The 25,344-nt window shown below is 43.6% G+C and overlaps 1 protein-coding gene across 1 annotated transcript in view; it reads right to left on the bottom strand.

Moving 5' to 3' along the window:
• The window catches only part of MKLN1 (muskelin 1), a 95,017-nt gene that overhangs the window by 48,932 nt on the left and 20,741 nt on the right, over window positions 1-25,344 (bottom strand). The window contains exons 3-8 of the mRNA XM_027904908.1: window positions 22,981-23,123; window positions 21,505-21,593; window positions 15,439-15,548; window positions 11,330-11,522; window positions 3,958-4,035; window positions 2,684-2,749 (exon numbers count right to left, since the gene is read on the bottom strand). Of these exons, the coding sequence (XP_027760709.1) occupies window positions 2,684-2,749; window positions 3,958-4,035; window positions 11,330-11,522; window positions 15,439-15,548; window positions 21,505-21,593; window positions 22,981-23,123 (679 nt within the window). The remainder of the gene's footprint in view (window positions 1-2,683; window positions 2,750-3,957; window positions 4,036-11,329; window positions 11,523-15,438; window positions 15,549-21,504; window positions 21,594-22,980; window positions 23,124-25,344) is intronic.

The following is a 25,344-nucleotide window of genomic DNA, read 5'->3' on the forward strand; positions in this document are numbered from 1 at the left end:
ACCTCCCCTTCCTTGTTTAAAAGCACAGGGAACTCTCCAGCTTTCCAAATGCAGAACTCCACGAGACATGCACCTTGCAGGGAGAAGCAGGAATAACATAAGCCTTCTGTTTTCATTCAGATTCTAAAGCTTTCAAGTCCCTAATAGTGGCTTCAGCTCTAACTGTGAATGCCTCTTGGTTTATGTTCCTGCACGTGCATACGAAACTCAAACTCCTGATTCTGCCTTCCAGAGTCGTTCCAGTCTGAGTGTTAATATGATTAAAAGCATGGAGGATATTATTATAATAACTCCTCATTTTTAATTTACCTTATGTAAGAAGACAAAACACGCTAAAGGGCAGTTTAGACCAAGTTAAACTATGTTCTACCTGAATAAACAGAGTCTCAGTGACTCAATGCGCCACCAGGAACTTAAGATCCAGCTCAGCTGCTTATCAATCCATATTCTCTATCCTAACATCAACACATGCATCCAGCAGTCTCAGTGCTATTAGGTAAATTAAACATATCTTTGTAGTCAGTGATAACTGGTTAATATTTCCTTGAGGTTAATCAAAACACAGAACCATTTGTAGCTCAGGTATAGCTACAGCAGGTCTGGCCATCAGAGATGGAAATTTGCTTCCCACACATATTCTATGTGATATGAAGCTTCAGAAACTCCTTAGAGGTAAGATTTTGGTGTTTCACTTCGTTTCCTAAAGATTAAAGCTGAAGAAAACACTCGTTTTTGAGAAGGACCTCACCTCTGTAACAAGGAGTGCAAAGTGAGATGACTTTTCAGTTGCCAAAGAGAAAAAAAACAACTCAGCAAGTGTGTGGGTAAGGCAGGGAGAATGTCTTTGAAGGGAAGAATATACCACTGCTCCTTTTTCCATTAATACTGGATTTGCTCAAGGTTAGCCAGGGAGCTTTACAGCTCCAGTCTGTAAAACACATCCTGACATAACTGGCTCAGTTCCCACCAGCTCACTGAACACTACCTGTATTCAAAGGGAAAACTCCAGCAATCACCAATGGCTGGTTTTAAGGATAACAGCCCCAAGAACTTCCCCTGGCCTGCCATGACCCAAATTAAATGGCAAAACTCATCATCTCAAAAACATTTTGGTTTGTAAAAGCCTCAGTGGACCTGGATGCAAAACTAAGAGCAGCTTCCCAAACAGCCCAGAGAGAAACTTTGGGAAGGTATCCCACCACCGCTGGACAGAGCTGCAGGAAGAAAGGGCCAGCATGAGAGGGGGAGATCCAGCTCTCCCACCCTGGGACTCCACCCCTGTGGGTGCTCTCCAGCCACTTCTGTGCAATTAAAACAAAAATGAATATATATATATGTATATAGACATATGGTTTTTATTGCCTTATTAAAGCAGAGTGAAAGGTGAAGTCCAAAGCAGAGCTCACAAGGACTTAAGAAAATCAACAGCAATGGAAAGGAAGGCTCACACTACCAGGGATATATTGTTTTCACAAGGTCTAATGGACTATCATTTCCAAGTTGACAAGGATCATGTTACTTCCAGGCTCTGGTGAAACACTCACTCTCTACTTATTCCCAAGGCCACTAGGGAGCGTTCCCAGCCTCTCTGATGGGAAACACCAGCAATGCTCCGGCAGCGTTTTGTTCTAATCAATCTCAAACCTCCTCCACCAAAAAAAAAAAAAAAAAAAGTTTGCTTTCATACACAAAATAACTCGAGTGCTTCCTCCAGAGCTGTAACTACACTCTGAGCACAAGCCAGAGACTGCAGCTACGTTTCTGCTTGTTCACTATGACTTAGCAAATTACTCCTGAAGGTGCTGCCCTGTCACATGCTCCGCTCCCGTCCGTGTGACCACAACAGATACGGCCACGGGCACTTCTCTGCCAGCTCCCTCCATGCCTCCCTGTATCCCTCTCCATTAATCACACCCTGATCTTGTTTCTCCTTTCCCCAGAACAATCCTTTCACTCACACAGCAGAGACTCAAGGCAGATGCTTTCCTTATTTTAGCCAGGGATGACGTGCCACGGCAATCTGATTCAATTAAAGCAAGACAAAGATACATAAAGTTATAGAGAACAGCTATCACTGGAACTGGTTACTGATACACAGCCCCCTTTCTTTTCCCTGCAGGTTCCCTGAAGCAGAGGCTGAACCATTCTTTAAACTGCTCCAGGAAACGTTTTTGCAAAGAAAGTCTAACAAATTACATTTAACAGGAGTTTCTTGCACACTGTGGAAATCAGAAGCCACTCCAACCAAAACACAAAGAATGTTTCAACACATCAGATCTATCGCTTGAGCTCTATTCCAAAGAGCACAGCCTGTAGCAGATAAGGGAAATTATTATCCTTAATTTCTCTTTTCTTGTTTGAGCTCCTGCTCTAAGAGGGTAGGAGGGACAAAAAAATTAAAGCTAATTGTTCTTGGTTTCTTAGTTAAGACAAGACAATGGCTAAGGCGTAACAGAGAATTAACAGGGAGGAAGGGGTGGGAGAGGCAGTTGGAATATAGTTCCAGAGGGAAAGCAGAGTATTAAATCCAACTATTAGAAAGTGCAATTTTTTTTGCCTCAAAACCTGAAGCTAAGACAGTCCCTGAAGAAAAAAAAAAAAAAAAAAAAACACATTTGCACATTAATATGGAAAACAGCTGATTAAATAATTAAGTTAATTAAGAAATGTAAGAACTACTCACCTGTCTGCACATCTATAACCATCTGATGGCCACCTCTCATCCCTGGTCGACTGTCTTCCCCATCACCTTCAAAAAAGAGGGAGGAAAGGGTTTTCCATTTTAAGATTTTTAAACCAAGGAAAGGTACAACCTCAGTACAGAAGGAGAGCAACTTAGTAACGCACCCTTCTTTAAGCATTACTTCAAAGCTTCTATTAACTTAACACTTTTCCCAGATAATATTCTTCTGTGCATTATAAAACTGTACGAGGTTTTATACTGAATTATCTGGTGACTGACAGGACAGATAGCAAAAGTTTATACCCTCCTGCAACTCTGAGCGCCTTGGAAAGGAACTCCAGAGGTCCTGGAGCACACAGGTGCTCACAAAAGAGCTCTGAGCCGTCCCTCCAGCTCTCCAGCAGCGAGGACACAGCAAGCCTTTGTCCCCTCTTCCCTCTCTTCCCCACCTGAGAGATGCCTGAAGGCTGAGCTGTGAGAACAGACACTCAACTGACAGGGTAATGCACCCCAGGGATGGGAGCAAGGAGGGGTTGCTGCCCTTGCACCACTTATCCTCACACATAAGGGAATCCCAACTGTCCCATTAAAGCAGCTTTCCAACCTCTTTAGATATCTTAAGCTTTCAGGACAGGTGTCATCCACGGGAAGCAACATGAGCAAGATAACCCGTGTTCTGCTGGAGGAGAAACCTGCTTGTATTCCTGATAACCCTTCCCAAGGGGGCTGGGGACACTGCTCCACATTTGGCAATTGTCACCTTGGATCCCACATTTCCTGTGTGACAGAGAGTTTTGTACTCTGTAGTCAAGGATGCTGCTGCAAGTCTGTTCTCAAGGCAGAAACCGGCAGAGAAAGATTTACCACATAACACGTAAAGACTTCAAAAGATCTCTTTTAAAACACGCCCTGTTCAGACAATGTATTTGTCAATCTTGGCTTTGAGTTCGGGTCGATTCCATTCATTAAATCCAGTAACACAGCTAACTGTTCTCATGTTTAACCTGTCTCCTGAGATTTGGTACCAAACTGATGATCTATCCTTGAATTTACTGCAAGCATTCCTGCAGTTTTCCTTACTCAGAAACCAGAGACCAGGCAGCATTTCACTGACTCTGCAGACAAATGCAACCTTTTCACAGAAGAAACCATTCCCCAGAAAAACTGTCCTAGAGGAGCCTTTCTTGCATCAGCATCATTTTCTTGCTCAGTATCCTCAAAGGAACACGACAGAACTCATGTACTGCCAGTTCTATCTTAAGAAATGTCCTTACCTTTGGTGCTTTTGGGGATAATCTGCCCCCAGCGAGGTTTGTACTCTTGCTGACTGATATACTGATTGAATAAGCCATCTGCAAAACAAAAATGTTGCTGGATAAAGCATTTATACTTCCATTGCAGCAAAATCACTTTTCATGTGGGTAACTTCAGCCTCGCTCAAGCCAGTTTGCCACTCCAAAGCCTTCGTGTTCAGTGAATGCGCCATTATATGTCAGTTAGTTTGTTCAACTTTTGTTAGTTTGTTAAACTTTTGTTAGTTTGTTAATGGACTAAATGTGAAAGCACTAAAATAAAAAGAATACTTGCTACTAGATCAATCAGGAATTATCCAGTTTGCCTGCCAGGTCATGCCAAGTGTCTATAAATCTCCAGTGTGGTGTATTTAATTAAGAATAGAATCCCTACCCCTTATTTAAGCAAAAAGGAAAGTTGCCAGTGCATATAAAATTCAACCATTTTAGTCCATGTGAAGTTAAAACTAGGTCAGACAGCATCTCTGGAGCTTCATCTGAGAAGGAAAGGGAAGCAGAGCAGATTGTTTAAATGCTCCGATATGGGACAACCAGGCACTGGATGAAAAACAAAATAATAGTTTACATTTTCTTCAGGGAGTTAAGCAAGAAGAGAAACAGAAGATGTGTCAGGTCACGGGGCAGATATGCCAACTGCAGCATTTTGGTGAGAAACACCAACTCCAGCACTTTATCCACACTCCCCTTGTGCTTTCCTCTCCCCTGGTACACCTTCCACACGCCACCTCTTCAGCATCCAGAGGCCAGCTCCTAATTCTGGTTCTAGGCTATCAGTCTATCACATAAGCATTCCTCTTTTGAAAAAGAGAGATTCGAAACACCCACGCTCTCTAGGACCGCTCTTCAATCTGGGAAGGGCTTGGCAAACCTTTGGGGAACCTGGTGCTGCTGATCTTCGAATGTCTCCTCTAACAAGCCCACCTCACCTTCTGCAGGCACAACAAGCCATCAGACCTCGTGAGCACTGCTCTCCTGGCTGCATCCCACCCACCACCTCAACACACAAGCCCTTCCTGACAAGTGTCTGTGCTGCATTTAGGCATTCCCTGAAAAAGAGAATGAGAGTTCAGACACCTAACATCAGATAGTTTTTAGTTCTTTTGGCCACAGTAATTTCGGCTTTGAGGTAAGAGTTTAAGAGATGATGGATGCCTCTGTTTATTTATGGAATGATCCTTACTGAACACATCCCTATTTATTTACAAAAAGGTAAAAAAATCTTTGCTAAGCATGACACAAGGTTCAGAGAATATTTTGAAGTGTTTCCTGGCATCCTGTAGTTTGTCGTGACTGAAATCCAGGTTTTAATTAAAACTCAAGCCAGCAAGTATTTCCTGGGAGAAGATGAATGCTCTATTTAGAGACCATCTAATAGGAAAACAAGGGCACTCAAGAGCTTCTGGAAGGTGCTGAGTTTGGTCTGAAAACACAAAACTTCCATAAACTCAGCTGTGCAAGGTTTTCCAAATAAATACTCCGAAAACAGGGCAGGTTTTACTTTCACCTCAGAGCCAAAACCATCAGCTCTCTCCCCGCATTAGGTAATCGAGGAAAGCCAGAAGTTTGCTCAATGTATGTAGAAAGTGGTTTATTTTGGGTTTAATAGCAGGGTTCTTAACTCCCACTTCTTCAGCATTTACGAAGTTGGGACAACACACGAGAGAGAGGCTTGAAGCTCGAGATCTCATAAATTCTGATTCAGAAAAGCCAACCCTCACAGAACGAATGCATGTGCTGTAAGAAATCCCATGGTGACTCAGCCACAAACCCAGACAGAAACGCAGCCTTTTGGTTACTGTTACAGCCCTGGGCCTGCACGACAGAAACCAAAACCGTATTTATCCCGATGGCAGCCAATAGATAATTGGACGTAAATAGCTCCAAAGGATGAATTACACCACATAGGATCTGAAAGGGTGATTTAACCTCTCTCCCATGCTCAACACCCACAGGCTGCACTTGTCAAGATACGACACTTCTCCCCTGCTGTGCCTTCAGCCTCTTTTAATAATGCTTCTTGTCTTCCATGGGACACTGGTTTGGAAACGCTCCAGCTTGCTTCCCAGAAATGTTTCTTTCTGCTGGGAGCAGTTCCACATTCATTCTACTTGTGTTGCAAACCAGCAGCAGCTTGTTTTGGAAGCTGAATCACCACCTGTCTGACACCACCAGGGACAAAAAAAAAAAAAAAAAAAGAGAAAAGAAAAAGGAGGATTTCTAGGTGGATTCTGCACCCGATGCCAGACCTACGCCAGCGCACTCCTTATGTTCCTTGTCAGGATGGCTCTGCTGACCAAAAGGTCTCCAAAGCTTCTTCTCCAAGGATCAGATCCAGGCCCGCTCAGCTTTGTCAGCTGTTCCCAATGAATCAGGAGTTTAAAATAAATTTCAAGACTCCCTCAAAAAAAAAAAAAAAAAAGGTAAAAAAGTGTCAAGTGGAAGTTTTTCAAGGAAGTTTTCCTTCACTTCAGTGTCCATGTTTACTAAAATTACAGACAAAACCTTGCTCTGTACTATTTTTCAAGCCCTTCTCAGCAAGTCATGACGCATTTTGGATGTAACAACACGAAGTTCACGGTGGTTAAAGCTCAGTAAATTCTGCCACCCTGATAACCCAAGCCTTTATTTTGCCAACTGCAGGTTACCCAGAAAGGATTAGGACAAACATCATGGACAAAAATATTTAACTTTCTGAAGCCAATCAGGAACAAGTTGTATTAAGTTTGAGGTGTTTTTTTTTTTTTAGGCAACACACATCTGCAGGTAGGATTACTAAAATCTACTCACTTCACTGCTAACAACTGAAAAAACTTCAGAGTGACCCATAATTTCTGGGAGTTGGGGTTTGGATTTTTAAAGAATTATGATTTTTCTCAAACCAAAGAGAAATACCCAGAACAAGTAAACAAATTGGGGTGGGGTTTTTTTTGGTCACAAAAATCCTTCTAAAAAATATAAAGTTGAAGGAGAAAACAAAGGTGCTGTCAGATAAAAATCCAGCCATTACTTGACAATTTCTTGGGAGAAACAAGGAAAAACACATTTTTTTTTCTCCAGCCTCAGAGCTGGAATATTTTCTTGCACTTTGCTCTTTGCTAAAATGAAACAAGGTTTGCTCTCGAGTCCTTATAAGTTATCCCTCTTCCACACAAACCCCACCATTTATTTAGGACACGCTTTGGACCCCCAGCCAGCCTCTCCCCTCCGTATATCCCAGCGTACAGAGCAGCATCCACGCTTCCTCAGAACCAAATCCAAACAGTACTGGATGGTAAAATTAAGGTATATGAGTCTGCCTGGAGCTCCCAGGGGAATACAAGTGTTCCTGTGCGTCCTGTTCCTGCCCATCCCAAGTTTTGTGAGACGCTGGAGCCTGCAGGCTGTGCATCACAACTTACTGTTTGTCGTGCAGGGCTCACTTGTCACCAGATAAACACGTCACACCCTGACACGAGCAGTGCCACAAGGAACACCTCAGTCCCTGGAATACTAATATGAACCCAGCAGATCTTCCATCCTTTTCAGGCAGCTCTCCATGTCTACAGGAGCTGCAGGCAGCTCAACTAAGTAATCTGCACTCCACATACTCTCTTGGAGGAATATTAAGCAGATTTTTTTTTTTTTTTGCCTTCAATAATATAGGCCCGAGAGCTATAGGAACGGATCCAAATGAGAAACATTTGAACCGAGTCTGTGAACCAGCTGAGATTTAAGGGACCCTTTTCTTTTTGAGAGGAAGTCAGGCAGCTGCCAGAGTTTCCATTTGCCCGTTCTCGAAGTGCAACGCACGAGTCAAAAGAATCTGCGGGCGAAGTGTGGCTGCCTGCCACCGAGCTCTCAAAAGAAATCATCTGGTGATGTGAGGTGGAAGACAGCGCTCGTCATTAGCAATGCAAAAGAACAAGAGTTAGCTCTGCCAGCGCTAATTCTTGACCACCTACTCTTTTTCTACATGACTAAGCCTATGGAAATCGCCCGGCGAGAGATGCAGCGCGCCGGGCTTTTTCAATGCCCACCACGGCAAAGATCAGCCTCTCCAGGAGACATTTTAGGGCTGAGCCGAGCGTGCAGTATCTCTGTCAACCTCGCTGCACTTCTGTTTGTGCCTTTAAGGCAATGAACTCCCCGATCAGCGAGCGGTCAGGAGTTCACATATTCACGCCCGGCCTGCAGCAGAACGGGCCGCTCTTTGAACGATTTCAGGGATAATTTAAGGATCTGTATGTCTCAATTAACTCTACACTTCAGCTGCGCTACACAGACACGGGACCAAAGTTAATCCGCTTTTGTTTGGGAAAGCAACACATCAGAGAGAGGAGCTCAGTGGTAAGAACACCCACACCTTAGAGACTGAGCAGGAGCTACGGAGACTTCACAACAGAGCTGCTAAGAAAGTAAAATGGCAATAAATCATCGTAGAATGGCCTGGGTTGGAAGGGACCCTAGAGATCGTCCTGTTCCAAATCTTATGGAAGGGTGAGGTCCTTATGGACAGGGACACCTCTTACCAGACCAGGTTGCTCAGAAACTGCTGAGGAGCTTGAGACATGCAGAGCAGACTCAGGACAGTGGAGTACCACAGGGAGCAGGAGGTAGGAATACTGTAGGAGGACGTGCTAAAGGCTGAAGACATCTATTCCCATCCTACCAGCAGCAGTGAAGTACAGTGATACTCAACACTTCGACTGCCACCTTGCAAAACTCCAGACAAACTATTCCAGCTGTAAGTTTTGTGGTTATCAGAAGAGGTCTGTCCCATCCCACAGCTCCATGCCCAGGTCTGCCACGTGGCAGCACGAGCACCAGCGCCAGGGGACGCAGTGTCCTGAGGGAGGGCAGGATTGACCCAGTTAGGAAAAACCTGCAGTCGTGTCAGCTTAAAGCAAACATGGGCTGCAGCCTCCGTGTCTCGGGATAGACGGCACTTCCCTCCGGAGGGTGCTGGGAGGCGACAGAGCTCAAGAGCTGAAGGCAGCATAAAGAATGGCAGGAGGATGGGGAAGGAAGGTTAATGTATTCCAAGACAAGCAAAATCATTAAGGATGACCAACAGAGCAACGGGAGATGCGCACGCTGACATTTAATTTCAGCCGGCCAGGTGCCGGATTGAAGCGCAGCAAAATAAACACCCTCACATGTATTTTTCTGCCCCTCAGAAGCAGTGACAAAACAATGATGCTCTTGAAGACTCTCCTGCTAAATTACCCACCGTCTGTTGTGAGCAAGACGTGCTTCTGTACTTGCTGGAACAAAAAAAAAAGGACTGATGAAACAAGCTACAGCATATTCCTCCAGTTTGCTTAAGGGATGCTGAGTTCCTCAGCTCTCCTAGAGGGAATGATCTCAAAAACCAGGGAAGCAGGATTGTCCACGTCAAATCTGACACGGAACAAGAGTCTGTTTGTCAGACAGAAGACTGCAGCTCTTTTTTTTGAACTACCAGGAGAGTCCTTTGACAGTACTTCTTCCACCCCTGGAAAAGCTGAGCACTGTGGACAGCAACCCCACTCTCAACATACACCACCTCAGCTCCAGTTCTAGGGGAAAACTGCTGGATGAAATAAATGTTAAGCATTAAGTAGAAAAGAAACAAAGATACAACAAAAAAAAGTTACAAACATTCGCTTCATTAGTGCCCAAGAAAAAAAGTCCATTTTTGAGGGAACCTTTTCAGCACATTCTAGACTTTGAGTGAAATTCTACTCAAGAAAGAGTTCCTACTCCAGCCTGGAACGAAGTGGAAAGAGGAAGGCCTCCAGGCACTGAGACTAAGTCACAGCCAAGGTTGTGCAATGATAAAATCATCACCATCAGCACAGAGCACTCCTCTGGCTGCTGCAGCATCCTGGTGGGCTCATCAGCTCCCCCAGGCACTCGTGTCTTTGAGACACAGACAGTAACAGCCAGCCACAGCTCCCTGCTGCTTCTCCAGCCTGCAATCCTCCCGTGCCCTTAAGATTCAGGAGGAAGCTGCCAGTTGCACAACGTCCCTGCATTGCAGGAAGCTGTTCACGCTCCCACCCCAGCCAGCAACACTCCCTGGGCTCAGGAGGGCAAGGATGAACGCTGTTCTCAAGTCTCAACACTTGTAACTGCTCCTGGAGCTCAGCACAAGGCAGGGCTCAGCTGCTCTGCCTAAGAAACCTTGAGCCAAACACACAGAAAACCACTCACCGCAGTTCTGGAGGACCTGTTACAATAAGCTCCCTAAAACTGCGCTCAGTTAAACAGCTTAGTCCCAAGAAGACGGTGGATTTTCATGGAAGACAGTTCTTGATTTTAAAGCTATCGTTTCTACCCAGTTCTGAGAACCACTTCCAACTGCAGCGGTACAAACCCCACTGCTGGAGTCAAGCAGGTACACCGGCATCTATCCAGAGGTATTACAAAATGACTGATTAGCCCAGAATCAAGATAAAAACATCTCTGGTGCCAGATATCCGTGAAATTGGTTCACTAAGTCCCTAACTCTACTGGCATCAGACACACAGTTCTCCTCTCACGCCATCACAAGTGTCCCACGAGGAGTGACTGCACATATTCAAACAGCACTACACCCACAGCCAGGAGCACCTCTCTTTTATCAGACTGCAATCCAAAACCGCTGCACAGGTCTTGAGAGACACTTCAGTGCAATAGTCCAACTCTTTCTGTATCCCATTTTATCAACAGAAAGTACATCTCCCTCATTTTAGGAGCTGAGAGCTGTTTATACACCTTGTTTTTAAGTAGAAAGCTTCCAAGTAAAAAGTTAATAGCAGTTCCAATGAAACCAACAAGGTCCTGCTCTGCAAGGGAAAACAGGCTTTGCCTCTAGTCACTGACTTCCACACCATTCTCCAGGGATTATTTTCCCCATAAGCAAAAACAGCACTCTCATCCAGATACAGATGAAAACCTCTCCCTAAGCACCAACTTGGTGGCAAGTTCCAACCAGAAACCATGATCCAGATCACCACTGAGAACTCCAGCTTTCAGCTTCCCTGCTCACCACTCCAGTGACTTTCCTGAGAGTCAAGCCCACCCTCAGCTTGCCAACACTTACATGAAGAACTTATCTTTACCCACTCAAGTGCACCTCGCTGTCATCTCTGGGGGAAGGAGACTCCAAAAGCAGCAGTGACAAGACATTTCATGACTGAATTTCTAGCCTTCATCACACAACACACTCACAAAGTCCAAAAGCTGACAGCACACCACAACAGACGTCAAACAGCACATGGACCAGCCAGTTCTACTACAATGCATATTAACACTCAAAAAAAAAAAAAAGGTAATATTTCAATGGGGTGTTTTTAATAGTTAATATATGAGGCTCCTTTGAGTCTCTTACCGTTCACAGCTTTTTCTATCAGTTCTTCACAGGCATCAAAGTCTCCCTTCAACACCAGCTTGTCGTGGAGGTCTGTCAGCATGGGGTGCTCCAGAGCAATCTTGGTTTTCTTCTGCAGCGACTCGAAAGCCTCGGTGTAGTTGTGCTGCCGAAAATGCTTTAGGCAAAGGCGAATGGCTTCCTGTTCACGGTACTACTGGAACACAAGAAAACCTATGAGACATGTAGATATTTTCCTTCCACCAGCACTGCTGGGAGCTTGCCTGCGAACCTGGAGCGGGATCTCTTGTCCACGCTGCGCAAACTGCTCGCCAGCTCGCAGAGGAACGCTGTGTGGACGACATTGAAAGCTGTGCAGGCGTTTACTTTCCAACAGTATAGAAGTTATACAGCTTGGTATCACCCAATTTAATGAGCATACAAGAAGAGAGCGCACAGTGTCCCAGATCTCTGGAGTGACCATTAGTTCCCCCCCCCCATCTGCTTGGCCCTGCTGTTCGAGGCCTACATGAAGCGCAGAGCAGGAAAAAGCCTTCGCTATCAGCGTTACATAATTTGATTGTATGACTCTTACATAACAAAATAATTTAGAAGAGTAAGTAGGTCACAGCTTTTCTAGGAGCAGAAGGGAAAAAAAAAAAAAAAAAGCCACAAGAACAGGAATACTTGCACTGACCACCACTCAGGCTGAAGGCTGACCCCAAATCCTGCGGGTTCAGGAGGGGTTTTTATCAAAGGCAACAAGGATTTACGTGCACAGCAAAGTTTTGACTTCTAAATATCGCCCTGCATCTTAAAGCAGAACCTCTGCTTTCACCCCACAGATGAGCCACAGCTGCCCATATCCCACCTGACTGTGGGAAGGGGTGAGAAAGGTGAGAGAAACCCACACTGGGTCCAACATCCCTGCACAGACACGTGAGGGAACAGTAAACTCTGAGTAAGAGCTACAGTTTGTGCTGTTAACCCAGCAAAACATCCTCTGTGTTTTCAAAGCTGCTAACAATATGCATAGGAAACACAGATTTTTAAGGTGATAAGCAGCAGAGCCACTTATTTTAAATAGACTCTTCAAACCTAAATTCTAAGGCATTAAAGGAAAAAAAAAATTCTCAATTTCCATCTTTAACACACAACTACTGTGGTAAAAAGCAGTTGTAAATTTAAGCAGTTATAAGACTGATTAAATTACAGACAAGAGATTTCAATCCTAAGTGGACACTACTGCTAAAAGTGAAGTTTATGGTATTTAGATGAATAGAAATCTTTCTGAAAACCTGGAACTAACACTGACTCTCAACAAAAATTAGTGCTCCCGGAATAATGGCTCGATAGCAAGAATCTCACAAACTGATGCGGCTAAAGAGAAACACGGCCATGAGATATATTTTTAGTTCTTAATCCATCAGTATTTCACAGCTGCAAATAGCCAGAACTACGCATTTTTAGAAAACCAGCTCCCAGCCCACATGAAAAAGGCCAAGGACATGTACTGATAAGAATGCAAGGCTGCAGCAAAGGAGTATTGAAGCTAAAACAGTTTTACAGCACAACTGGCAAAAAAAAAAATTGTTGTTTTTTTTTTTTGTCTTTCCAACAGATCCCTAAGACACTGTCTTTAAGAAATGTTCACTTACATCAAAGCCAAAACCAAATTAGATTCCCTGTTGTTCAAAGGGATGGCAAGCAAAAAAGAAGAGCTGCACACCAGTAAAAACCAGCTTCTGCTTTTTCAGATCCTCCAGTTCAGAAATTAGGCAAAATTCAGACTTGCTGTATTTCCACTGAGCCCCTCATGGCTTGGCTTATAAAACAGGGGATGACTCTTGGATGCAGGTTGGCCACTCAATGCCACAGAAAAGTTTCTATTCAAGTGACACCATAGTACTACTTCAGAAGTTAAATATGAAAACCTCTTTTTTATGCAAAAAGGTGTATAAAAAGTACGTAAAAGGCTCCTTTATAAATGCTGTCATACAGGTTTAAAGTGCTGACAACCCAAATAATAGCTCTGATCTGAAGCTGTAAATAATTCCTGCGGTTAAAAACGTAACAGGAGCATGGGACCAAGACATTAACACTGTCAAACACACTCGTAGAATTAAAAATAAATTCATGTGCTCCTCATCAAAAGCGATAGGCTGCAATAAGCTGCCACTTCTTAGGGGCTTATGTTTGTTCACTCTTCAGGAGAAAGGGGTAAGGGCTTTTGTGAGGCAGCAGGCTGAGCTAGACAGCAAGGAGAAAGCAGTAGGGGGGAACTGAGTAGTGTGCTTGCTGTTCTCAGTGCTTATCCCTTATCCCCAACTCCACTCCCTGCAAGAAAAGGGAGGTTTTGTTGGCACACAACAAAAAGGACAGGCAACTTCAAGTAGAACCTTCCTCTCATCTGATGTCGCAGGCAGCGAAGAAATATTAGATTTCAAAGCCTCCAAGATTGCCAAAAACACGGATGAAAATATTCGCACCACCTCAAAGAGCTCAAAGGAACAGGTCCTGCCTTTCCCAAAACACGGGTCAGCACATCCTCCTACACGGAACCAGCAGCAGTGGCCTCTCAGGGCTGGGAGGGAAGAGAACACCAGTGGCATATGCACTCATCCCCAAAAACTTGGCAGCTGACCCTAGCAGAGCCCAGACCATCATGACTAAGTATCTGCCTTGCTGCTCTGGGGCTCTCGAGCTTTGGGAGAACAATGCTGGCACCCCCTGAAGAAGCTGTCACTGCACACACGCTGACCGTGAAAAGTGCCGATTCCATGGGATAAGATGGAAGGAGACAGATGCAGACATCATCATCATCATCATCAAATGGCTCCCAACCAAAAAAAAAAAAAAAAAAACAAATCAGAGCTTTCTGCTTGCAGCAACCAGTCCAAACTGCCAGACACAGCACCACGTGCAGAGGTAGCAGAAGGGAGCACAAAAAACCATCAGCACCTCCTGTCCAGTGGACTTTTCAGAAGCAGACATCGATCATCAGCTGACTAATGACCACACCACCACTTGGATTATAAAGCAGCTGCAGACAACTTGTCCTGTGCTCGTTAGGGCTGCATTTAAATCCTCCCTGAAGAAGCTCGTGATGTGTTGGTCTAAGTGGGTATGAGCCAGACACCACAGTCACACATTTTCCTCACCACACTGGCAGCACCTTGAAGTGGTGAGGGAGCCTCAGTGCTGATCACACACAGTCTCTATCCCCTCCTAAGCTTTTCCTTCTGGAAGCAGAGACACACTGCCCCCCCCCATTCAGTCTTACTCAGCTTGGAAGGATGTCTCCTCTGCAACACAATATGAATCTCATTAATTGTTCCAGAAGATCCAGTGCATAACATGCAGCAACAAAATGAATTCTGGTTGTCAGCGTGCACTTCCCTCCCACAGGAAAGGCGCCTCTTGTACTCAATTAAACAATGTTTATACAAATAATGTTGGGAACCTTTTGAACTTTCTGTCTATCAAAGTGACAAATGGCATAAATCATCTCATCTCACAGTCCAGCGGCATCGGTCCCACTCTGTTCCAGGGTATTCAGCAGAAAGACAGTAAGAGGGAAATATCAAAAGTGCAAGGAGCTGCAACAGGAAAGAAACCAGCATAGATTCTCTTTAAAACAAGCTCATTTTATACCCTGTAACAAAAGCTGCACCTCTAACCCAAAAAGCCTCTGGACTCACGTAGCTCTACGGACTGGTACCTTAAAAGAATGACTAATCAAAAGGCAAGAAGAGGGGGGGGGAAAGAAATCTGGTTTTGTTAAGATTCATTTCCCTTCCAATACAAACACTATTTTCCTAATATTGTCCCCTTTGACTAAGCGTTTCTTTGTTTTATGTTCTTCTTATGATGTGTACGTGGCAGGTTTCTGTGGTGGTTTTGGGGTTTCTTGAGAGTGTTTTGTTGGTTTCTCAAAGAGAACGTGCAGATACAATTCAAAAAGATTCCCTTCGAGTCGAAGTCAGCCATGTGGTCTGAGTTTTTGCTGTTTTAGTAGCTGATATTCAAGGAGTGAAAAGGTCACATCAGTTCCAGTAAGAGAAGTTTCACAACATTCTGAGACTGGGAATCTTCAAACAAAAAAAAAGGCATCTAAAATGCAGGCCTACCTTGCTGTACCAGTTGAGGCATGGCTGGACCACATCTGGATCATCAATGCCATTAAGTTCAACATACCAGATACTAAAATTGAAGCTAGGCCCCCAGGACAAGAGCGGAACTGGAGAAGAAAGGAAAAGGAGAAAAAGGCTGCATAAACATCAAACAACGACTGCATTACACGGTACTATTGCAACAGAATGCTTTTAAAGGTTACACAAAATTCACTATTTCGGATTTGACTCGAGTTCTAGTTTGTTTAAACTAAGCTTATGAAAACTACCAAATACATCATGCTCAACTTGTCATTTAAAGCAACCTGTGCTGAGCAACGTTAACACAGCAGATCATTACAAAGCAGAAGCTTTAAGCAAAAGAGCAAAAATACTATCATTTAAAACAGCTCCAAGAGGCAACAAGCTTTGACAAGGCTGGGAATCACGAGCACACCAGCGACAGTATTTGCTCATAGTACATTTATTTCCCCATTTGTCAGCAACAATTATTTTCCCTAATGGTGAAGACAAGAAGCTTGGGTATTTTAAATTTTACAAAATTAGTAACATCTGCAAGTTGTGGAGGAGGAAGGGAGGGATAACTGTCAGTTTCCAATTTAAAGACTCTAAATTTTTTTTTTTTTAAAAGCTTTAATCTGTGCAGTTTTTTGCTGATACTATTTTATCTGAGCATCAAAACAAATGTACTTAAAATACTAAAGGACCCATGAAAGACATTGCAGCCTCTCACCTACAGCTCCTCTACCACTCTGGGTTAATATCTGAGGCCTCGCACTGATCTCAGGATTAATCTGCAGGTTAAGACTTGGTTCTGCTTTTTGAAGCTGCTCCAACTCCCCGAAAAACTTGTGTGTGAACTCTGACTCCTAAAAACTGCAGTGAAATCAAGTGGTTTCATTTCAAGTACTTTTGTTTCCTTTGTATTTGACTGTAACTGATAAACAGGAAAAGGCAGTCTTAGAGGTGAATGTGCAGTTACCAGCAACAGCAAGGAGTCCACTACCTCCTCCCTTCCACTGTTTTTGCCACAGAGAAATTACTTGTTGTCTTTCAAACCACTATCAAATACCACTGAGATTACCCCGTTGAACTAAGGTTTTTCTGACCTACTCCTACTCCATGAGGAAACAAAAACCCCAAGCTTATCACCAAGTTGTTCCTGAGCTCTTAAAGGTTCTTAAGTATTTATACTTCAAACAAGCTACATCTATTATTTTCTGCAGTGTCTTTGGGCACAAAGCACATGCTCAAACACCTGATTTTCTGAAGTTTTAGAGAGTGTATTTACAAACCTATTCCTAAAGGCTCATTATAACTTCTGGGAACAGTCATCCAGAGTAAAGATCTCTTAGAAAAAAGATCCAAAGAGACTTTGTATATGCAACTCTTAACTGACTTTAATATCCATAAGTAGGTACTTTCTACGCTACAGCTCTCAAATCATCTTTTCCAAGAGCTTATTTCTAATTGATTGTTCAGCACACAAAGCAAAGTGAAATGCTTTCAGAACAGGTCCTTTTAAGTGGATGTTTGTGGAGACAAGAGAGAAGTGAACTGGTCAGAAAAACCACGAGTCACCTGTCTCCCATTCACAGTCTGCCCAGAAAACTTCCTTCTTGCTTACTTTTGCCCTCCACACAAGGTGAGTGCTGCCAATATGGTCCCTTAATACCGTAAAAAACATTCCTACTTCTAAATCCAAGCACAGAGATCAGTTTGATCCCGGATATCCTCCCCATTAATGCAGTAGACTGAAAATACCACACACAAGGGTAACACCTTGGGCCTGTTTTCAGCCCTCTCAACACACAGACCAGACCGAACTGAAGTTAAATCTGATATCTGGTCAGCTACAAAGATCAAAGCCCAGCAGCTCACTGCACTGAAACACTGAACTAAACCACAGGCCACCTCAAATGGACCAAGACCATCATTGTCCTGAGGTGAACCCGAGGAAAATTTCCTCACACCAAGTTTACCGGGTGAAAAACCAAACCCAAGTATTACCACCTTCTCACCTCTTTCCAGAGAGCACACAGAGGTATCCCACCTGTACTTCTTTTTAGCAATTCTCCTCAGAGCTTCTCCCAGAAAAAAAAAATTAACAATTCATCCTCTCTGTAGCCAACTACACCATCAAAGAAGATATTGGGGTGCACAGAACAATCCTGGACAGCTCTCACCACAACCAAAGGGCAGAGCCATCAACTACTCTCTGACACTTCCCCTCCCCACAGTTAACTCAGCTTCCAATAGCCCTTTTCACAAAAAGGAAACAAAACACCAGAAATGGGGATTTTAACATCAAGAACTTCCACAGTGCAACCATCTACTCCAAGGAAAGTAACAGATATTAAACTGTATAGGGAATGCAAGGGAAACGCTTCCCTAGTGTTGAAAAACTCTTCCCCAGACAGAGAAAGCTGAAGCTGATCTTTGTCAGCTCCTCCACAGGAGCAGGAAAAGAAACAAAGCAGAAGGGTTGAAACTGGAATGTGGTTTTTAATCCAGTTCAGCAAATTCAGGTGTTTTGCTGGATCATCTCCCTACTTTTTATCCTCTTCTCTGGCTCCCAGGAGACACCTCTCACCCTTTTTTTTTTTTTCCATCCCTCTCCTTTTTGAGGTGTGTTCAGCTCTTCAGACAAACCTCCTGTTAGAGCAGCCAAAATCTGGCTTAAAGCTGGAGGCAGGAGACACTAAGTGCAGCAAGAAGGTAGTTTTTTCCTGCACATCTTTGAGGTGGAAATACACTGCAATTAAAGGTGTTAAAAGCTCAAAGCTACACTATTCCTCCAGTTTTTTATCATAAAGCCACCTCAGCATGTCTGGTTTTTTTTCTGCAGGTACTACAGCAACCCATTCTGAAACACGTGTGACTGTTCAGAACAGCTGAACTGTCATTCCACAGCGAGAAGAGTCCAGTAGAGGAAAAATAATAATTAAAAAAAAAAATTAAAAATCAATATCCTTCTAAGAAGCAGAAAGCTTTTGAGTCACTTAAAGAGTTCTTAATCCATACAAGGATGATTTTAGGGATACTTCTCAGTAACAGCTATGCCTAGACAAGAACTGTGACTGTATTAGAGGAGACAGTAGCAGAGACATTAAAAACAGCACAATAATTTGAAATACCTCTCACAAAGTGATTTCTGTTTCCTTCATCTATAGGCACAGACAGGGTATGTTTTTAAAAATTAAGAAAACATCCATGGAGAGAAAAAAAAAAATTGGTCAGTTTTGTTACACCAAAGCTTAAAAATCTTGAAGCCTGGTTAGCAACTCCCATGCTTGTAACAAACTGGCATGAGAATTATACACCTAGAATTTTTCATCTTTCATGGCAATCAGTCTTTGCACCTTCTGCTTTCAAGGACACAGCACAGAAAAATCTTTGCTTGGAGCAACCACAAGAGCAGAGCCAAAAAAACAAAGCTCACAGACATGAAAAAGATTATTCTTCGATATTTTGTCCGGATAAGTATCTTCTTCCCTCTCTCCAGTTCGGTAATGAGGTGTTACATGAAATGTAAAAATTACCTGTCAAGTAGGTCAAAAGCTGCACAACTGGGCATTTCAGTGCTCAGGAACTGAAGTTGAACTAATTAAACCAACAGGAGTGCAAGGCTTTTCTTGACAGGAGGAGAGGGATTATTCTTTCTGCTTTCTGTGAGCCTGAAACTTCCTTTGATACAAGAGCAATGGAAGCTGCAGGAAGAATTTTCCCCTTTCCCAGAACAACCCATGTCAGGTTCCTCATGTCCTGTCCCCCCATAAAAACCCCTCTGTATATTAACAGTGGTGCTGGAGGTCTCTGTGCTGATCTGCAGAATTATAAATCAAATTCCTGACGCGAGTGCTGCTGAACCAAGGCCTTTCCCAAAACCCAAACCTCACTGATCGCAGGAACTCTGGTGGTGTCAAGTCTCCAAGTGTCCAAAAGGGCAGATTTTGGCCTCGTTTCCTGGCAGAGTTACGAGAAGCACAGCACGGTGCTTGAAATTTGGAGTTACTTTGGCCAACAGCTTGGAAATTCTAACAAACTCAAAACATTTTCAAGCTGTGAATCTGAAAAATAACAGAATTTCGTAACGTTGTTTTGCAGTTGTTTCAGAGCAAAAAAACAACTCTCGCGGTGTCATTGACAAAGTGACACCAGCCATCAGCCAGGGGTTTTCACAGGTTTTGGTGAAAAGATCATTTCCAGTTCTGTTCTAGCACAGGAATTTCTTCGTGGAAGGCAGCTTCAGGACAGAGCTAAAGAAAAACTCATCTCAAACCGTAACTGGTGAACAAGTGACAGCTCAATCCAAATCTAATATTAATGTATATAGTACAGAATGCTGATTTATGGAATGGTTTGGGTCGGAAGGGACCTGAAAGATCACTTAGTTCCAACCCCAATCATTGGCAGGGACACATTCCACTAGACCAGGTTTCTCCAAGCCCCTTCCCACTTGGCCTTGAACATTCCAGGGATGGGAAGTCCACAACCTCTCTGGGCAAACTGTGCCAGTGTCTCACCTCCCTCACAAGGGAGGATTTCTTCCTGTCATCCAATGTAAATCTACCCTCCTTCAGTTTAAGGCCATTCCCTCTTGTCCTATCACTACATGCCCTTGTGAAAAGTGCTACATGAAGATCCCATCCCAAAAAAACAAGCTGCTCATTCCACATCAGAGAAAAAATCCTGGCAGTAGAAATAAATCAGCATTTCACCATCCTAACAAGTTTCAGCTTAAGTGCTACACTTCACTACATCAGAACACACTTTCCTGGAGTACAATTTACACACCCAGAGAAGCAGCCAGCAATCTTTGCACTGGCCCTTTTAGCACTCCAGGAACTACTTGCCGGTTTTTAGCCACTGAAAAATAACACTTCCCAAAAAACTAACGCTGGAAGCTTCAGAATAAGAAATTAAAATATTATTTTAACTTCCCTTATGTAGTCAACCTTTAACTCTAATCCTCTGCTACTCTCGAGGTTTCCTAAAGCCAAGAGTTACAGATGCTTTCAAAAGTAGCTGCCAGAAACAAACCCAAAGAACAACCAAATCCTCTACTTCTCCAAGAACAGGAAACCCCACCGTTTATGGCACACAAATGATTCCTGGATTCCCAGCCTGGAGCTCTCAGTTCTTCAGGCAAACAGGAGGAGGTTCAGAAAGCTGTGTAAAACACATCAGAGCAAAGGGCTCTGAGGGTGCCCCTACACAGTCACTATCAGCTGAGCCTTGGCAAAAGAATTACCCAACACATCAAAACGCTCCTAAATTCATCTAAATTAACCAACAGGATCTTTACCTCCTTTTTCAGCAACTACCTCCTTGCTCTATTTTTAACCTTAAACGCCTAGTTTAAAACCAGTCATTCCTGTACTATCTCAGTAGTTAGGAAAGGGGAAGATAAATTTACTGAGAAAGCCAAAAGGCTCCAAATCCCTGGATTAAATCCAACAACTGAGACTCCTGTTCTCTCTGGCCTGCAGGAAGCAAGAGAGATCCTCACCCCTGCTCCCATCACACAACCCCCACGCCCCCTTCAGCAATCCCCTCCAGCCAAACCAGACACCAGGGGTACAATCCTTCCCTGTAAACCCAGAGGTGAGATACAATATTAGAGCAGCAGGAAGAGAACAAGGGAGGCTCCTGCTGTTGCTTTACGTGTCACAAGCGTGTTTGAGAGTGAAAGGTTTCAAGCTTTTTCAAACTCACACTGAAACTTGGACTGGTACTTGGCTTAATGAGTTATTTAGAGCTCTATACAGCAGTTTATAGGAGGACAGGAAGCAGCTTCTCTCGCAATTAAGTTGACTCAACAACTGTATTTCTGAAAATTACTCTGTTTTGCTCTCACTCCCCATGATTTAAATTATGAAGCTAATATTTCTTATTAACAGGGCTTCACTGTGTTCCAAATCTAACCAGCCTAAAAGATGACGAAATGGAACAGCTACTATGGATACTTTGCCTGAGTACAATGAAGTCACGAGTGCCAAGACCGGCACAAGTATCAGAAGAGATTATTTTCTACTCAGAATGCTGAAAAAATGCATTTACCTATCTTAATGAATCGACAGGGGAACATCTGTTCATCAATTTTATGCTTCAAGGTGAATGTTTCTTTGTTATAATCATTCTTTAAGCCACTGTGGGAAAAAATAAATAAGGTTACTAAATCTTACCTTGTATTTTAGAACTAGCTAATAAATGCAAACTAGGTCATGCCTGACACGCGAAGCTTGTTTCATATCACTCTGAATCATAAGTACACGTGCTGGACCAACGCCTGGGCTGTTCTCCACCACCCTGTGCAGCACTGGGTAGTGATTTTGGGAGGGAACTGACTTTGGATCAGTGCTGCTCCCCTGCACCTCTACCCCTGGGACTTCAGCTGAGGATCTGCTGAACTGAGCTCTTCCGTTCTCCAGAGGGAGAAGGATCAGATCTCTAAATTATATCACCCTGATCCACTTATGGGCACTACTTCATAAAAATATCAAATATTTAGCATGATTTATCAAAAAGCTTAAGTCCATTTTTACTGCAGATGCAAGTACAGGTCCCAAAATGAGGATTTTTACTGAACTTCAGCACAAATGAAATTATATTAGATATCAATAATTATTATGGTACTAAGACCTCTTCCCCCCCCAGCTGTAGCAGCAATAAAGCCAAATTGCACGACTGGTCTATCTAAAGAGGGCAGAAGGGTGGGAAGGGTTGTGGATGGTTTCTATATGGTCATGAAGAATACCTGCAACACAGAACTTCCCACATTCCTCCATGGCTATTCTGCTTGGCTGCAGATGATGTACATATGTACCCATACATTCCTGGAGGTGGACTTCTCTTCTGGAGGCCTCCCAAAATAGACTAGTTCTTGCCTCTCTTGTACTCCTGGATATTTAACTCTCATTTCCCTTTCTGAAGCAGCAGAGTCCTTAAAAGGCCCTTGCAAATTTACATTGGCAACTACTCTGAAGTTCTGGAAAACGTGAACAGCCAAAAGGCTCTTTCTTCAGTCCCTATCCAACCCTAACTACCAAATCCAACTAAACAAAGGAAAATGTAGTTTTTTTCCCATTTGCCTGTTTAATTTATTTACCCATTTGAGTGAAGGCAGAGCAGCTGACTAGTTCAGATCTTTACAGCTGCAATGAATTTTTTAGGGAGCTTACTCGGGCTTTTAAAAGCTACTTCAAAGTTACACACCTGGGGAATCATTCCTCTTGTGCCTCAAGCACAGGGAAGGAAGGAATCACAATCCGGCAACGCTGCACTCTGCTCTCAGCTCTTCCAAATCCTCAAATTCGCTCTCCACAAATCCTCTGTGGTCAGAGCAGGATCAGGAAGGCTCCCTGGAGTGAGTGTTGGGATTGCTGCTCTGACCTGACCGTAAACATGAGGGCGGATAACTGCAGGATCACAACCACAGCTCTGCTCCGCTGTTGGCTGTGTCTGCTCGGGAGCCAAAGGGGAAGAGGATTTTGGTCCAGCCTTTACAATTCCATAGCTGACGGAATCACGTCTTACCTGGATAAGAGATCTGTCATGTTCTCCTCATTCATCCCACCGAAAACCTTAAACTTCTTTAAATTGCAGACATGTGTTTTCTCATATTTGCCAAATGTGATGCTCTGGACTATGGCAGGTCTTTCAAGTTTCAGAATCAAATACTGTGGAAGAGAGAACAGTGGATTTTAATATTAAAGCCGAGGCTGCAAGACACACTAAGGGAGAAGCATTACAGCCTCCAAAAATTCAGTTTATAAAGCTAAAAGAATGGAAGTGAAGATGAAACCTCTCTATTATCATATTTTCTCCTTTGTACTGGAATGAAGAAAAGGTTTGGTTTTTTTTTAGGAATATTCCTTTAAAAGCAGTTTATCCAGGAAAAAGAGTCAGTTGAACTACCTATTCCTAGCAATTCTATTCAGGGCTTACATACATTCCTTTAAGTTGGACGCAAGACTTCCTGAAATCTGGCAAATAGGATCAAACTACGGGGAGCGAGGATTCAAACGCCCACCACAGCCTGAAACGAAACCTAAACTGAATGCATAATTAGATAAATACAGTATGTTCCACACGCTAAGAGAACAGCAAATTACTTCTCCTCTCTGGGCTGACGCCGTTTTAACCACTGAGCACAAAGTTTGGTGCGTGGAGAACGCAGGAACCAACTGCTTATTGACCATCCCAAATAAAACTGAGCCGCTCGGTGACCATAAAGGGTCTGTGCACAGAAAATGATGGGAACGTGCTCACTTGTGAACATTTGCTGCCCTCCTGCACCGCAGGGGCACGTCAGGGGGTGAATAGTCAGGTGATTTATACTCAGGCTCTGGCTACCAGCTTCACCAGCACTACTGGAGGAAAAGGGCTGTTCCCATGGAAAAGCAGGTGCAGGGAAGCACTTGCACCATTTATCGGGGGCCACTGAGCACCCTCCCCACCAAACAGGTCTTGGGGGGAGTGTGGAGACATCCTGTTTTGCAGAACACGTGGAGTTTTATACCTGATTAATTCTTCTCCCTGGTTTCTCCAAACTAAACAGAGCACGCAGGGAATCGAGGCAAAGCGCAGAATCACAATTACTCATCGTGCTGGGTTTTGTCTCGGCTCTATAGAGCTACTAATTCCTAATCTGTGAGAAGGAGTGACATTGTCGTTCTGGGGAGCACCAGGATAAAGATGGGATGGATAAAGGTTCCCAGTGGCTGGTTCCCACTACATTCACAAGAAGCTCGGATTGAGAGAAATACTTGTACATACAACAGCTGCAGATGATGCAGACTGGTAGGTACCTAACAGAACAAGATTTACTGCCAAAGATGTTTCCAGCAACTCAAATTTTTTCAGAGTGAAGAAAAAAAAAAACAGTGCCAGCACTGCAAGGGTACAACAAGAAGAATGCTTTGGTGCGTTCCCAGATTTTTTTAAACGAAAAATTCCTAGTTTTGTAAAAAACACCATCCACCTAAATATCAGAACCCACTGTTAGTTTAACCACACTTTTGTCTAAAGATACTCCCTAAACTTCCAAAAAAAAAATAAATAACCCTAAAGTTCTATACAGAAAACGGATTTTCTAAAGCAGAGGAGAGGACAGGATGAGCAAAAGGACAGTCCTGTAATAAGTAAGGCAGTACTTGATACATGGCACAGCCCGCTGCCAAAATTCCCTGTGCAGAACAGACAGTACACAACGTCTAAGAACTCCTCCCACACCATCATATCTTCCCTGCAGACTTCTCCCGAAGCTGGAAAAGCAAAGCCAGCACTACCAGCAATTGCAATTCTTAATCCTGCTGGAATCCCAAACCTAATGCCTGGGCCATGAACACATACTCTCTCAAGCACCACACAAGATTTGCAAACAGTTGGCACAAAGGTCGTCCTGCATTATTCAATTCTTAGCCTAAATTGTGGGAGAGAAAAGCTGGACTGCACTGAAACCCTTTGTGCTCTGAAGGGAGAAAGGGACAGCAATTACTCCACAGGGCCAGCAGTGATTTCTTAACCCTACAGATAGATAGAAGGGAACTCTGCAGCCCTCCTTCCCACTTCCACACATCCCACCACCTGCTGAGTCACACAGACCCCACAGAAAATAGAAGCACAAAAGCTAAACACAACCTTTACGTGAATTTATCCCTTGACTGATATGGAAACTAAAGACAGGCTTGCTTTAGAACCCCGTACCTACGTATGGACTTCTGTATTTTTTAATGGGTATACATACACAAACTGAAAGACTTTTAAACTGAAAGAAGGGAAATTTAGGTTAGTTAGTAAGAAGAAATTCTTCCCTGTGAGGGTGGGGAGGCCCTGGCACAGGTTGCCCAGAGAAGTTGGGGATGCCTCATCCCTGGAAGTGTCCAAGGCCAGGTTGGA

This window comes from Empidonax traillii, unplaced genomic scaffold, assembly GCF_003031625.1.
Source record: "Empidonax traillii isolate 1590-97213 ecotype Southwest subspecies unplaced genomic scaffold, ASM303162v1 scaffold1102:size184380, whole genome shotgun sequence".
NCBI lineage: Eukaryota > Metazoa > Chordata > Aves > Passeriformes > Tyrannidae > Empidonax > Empidonax traillii.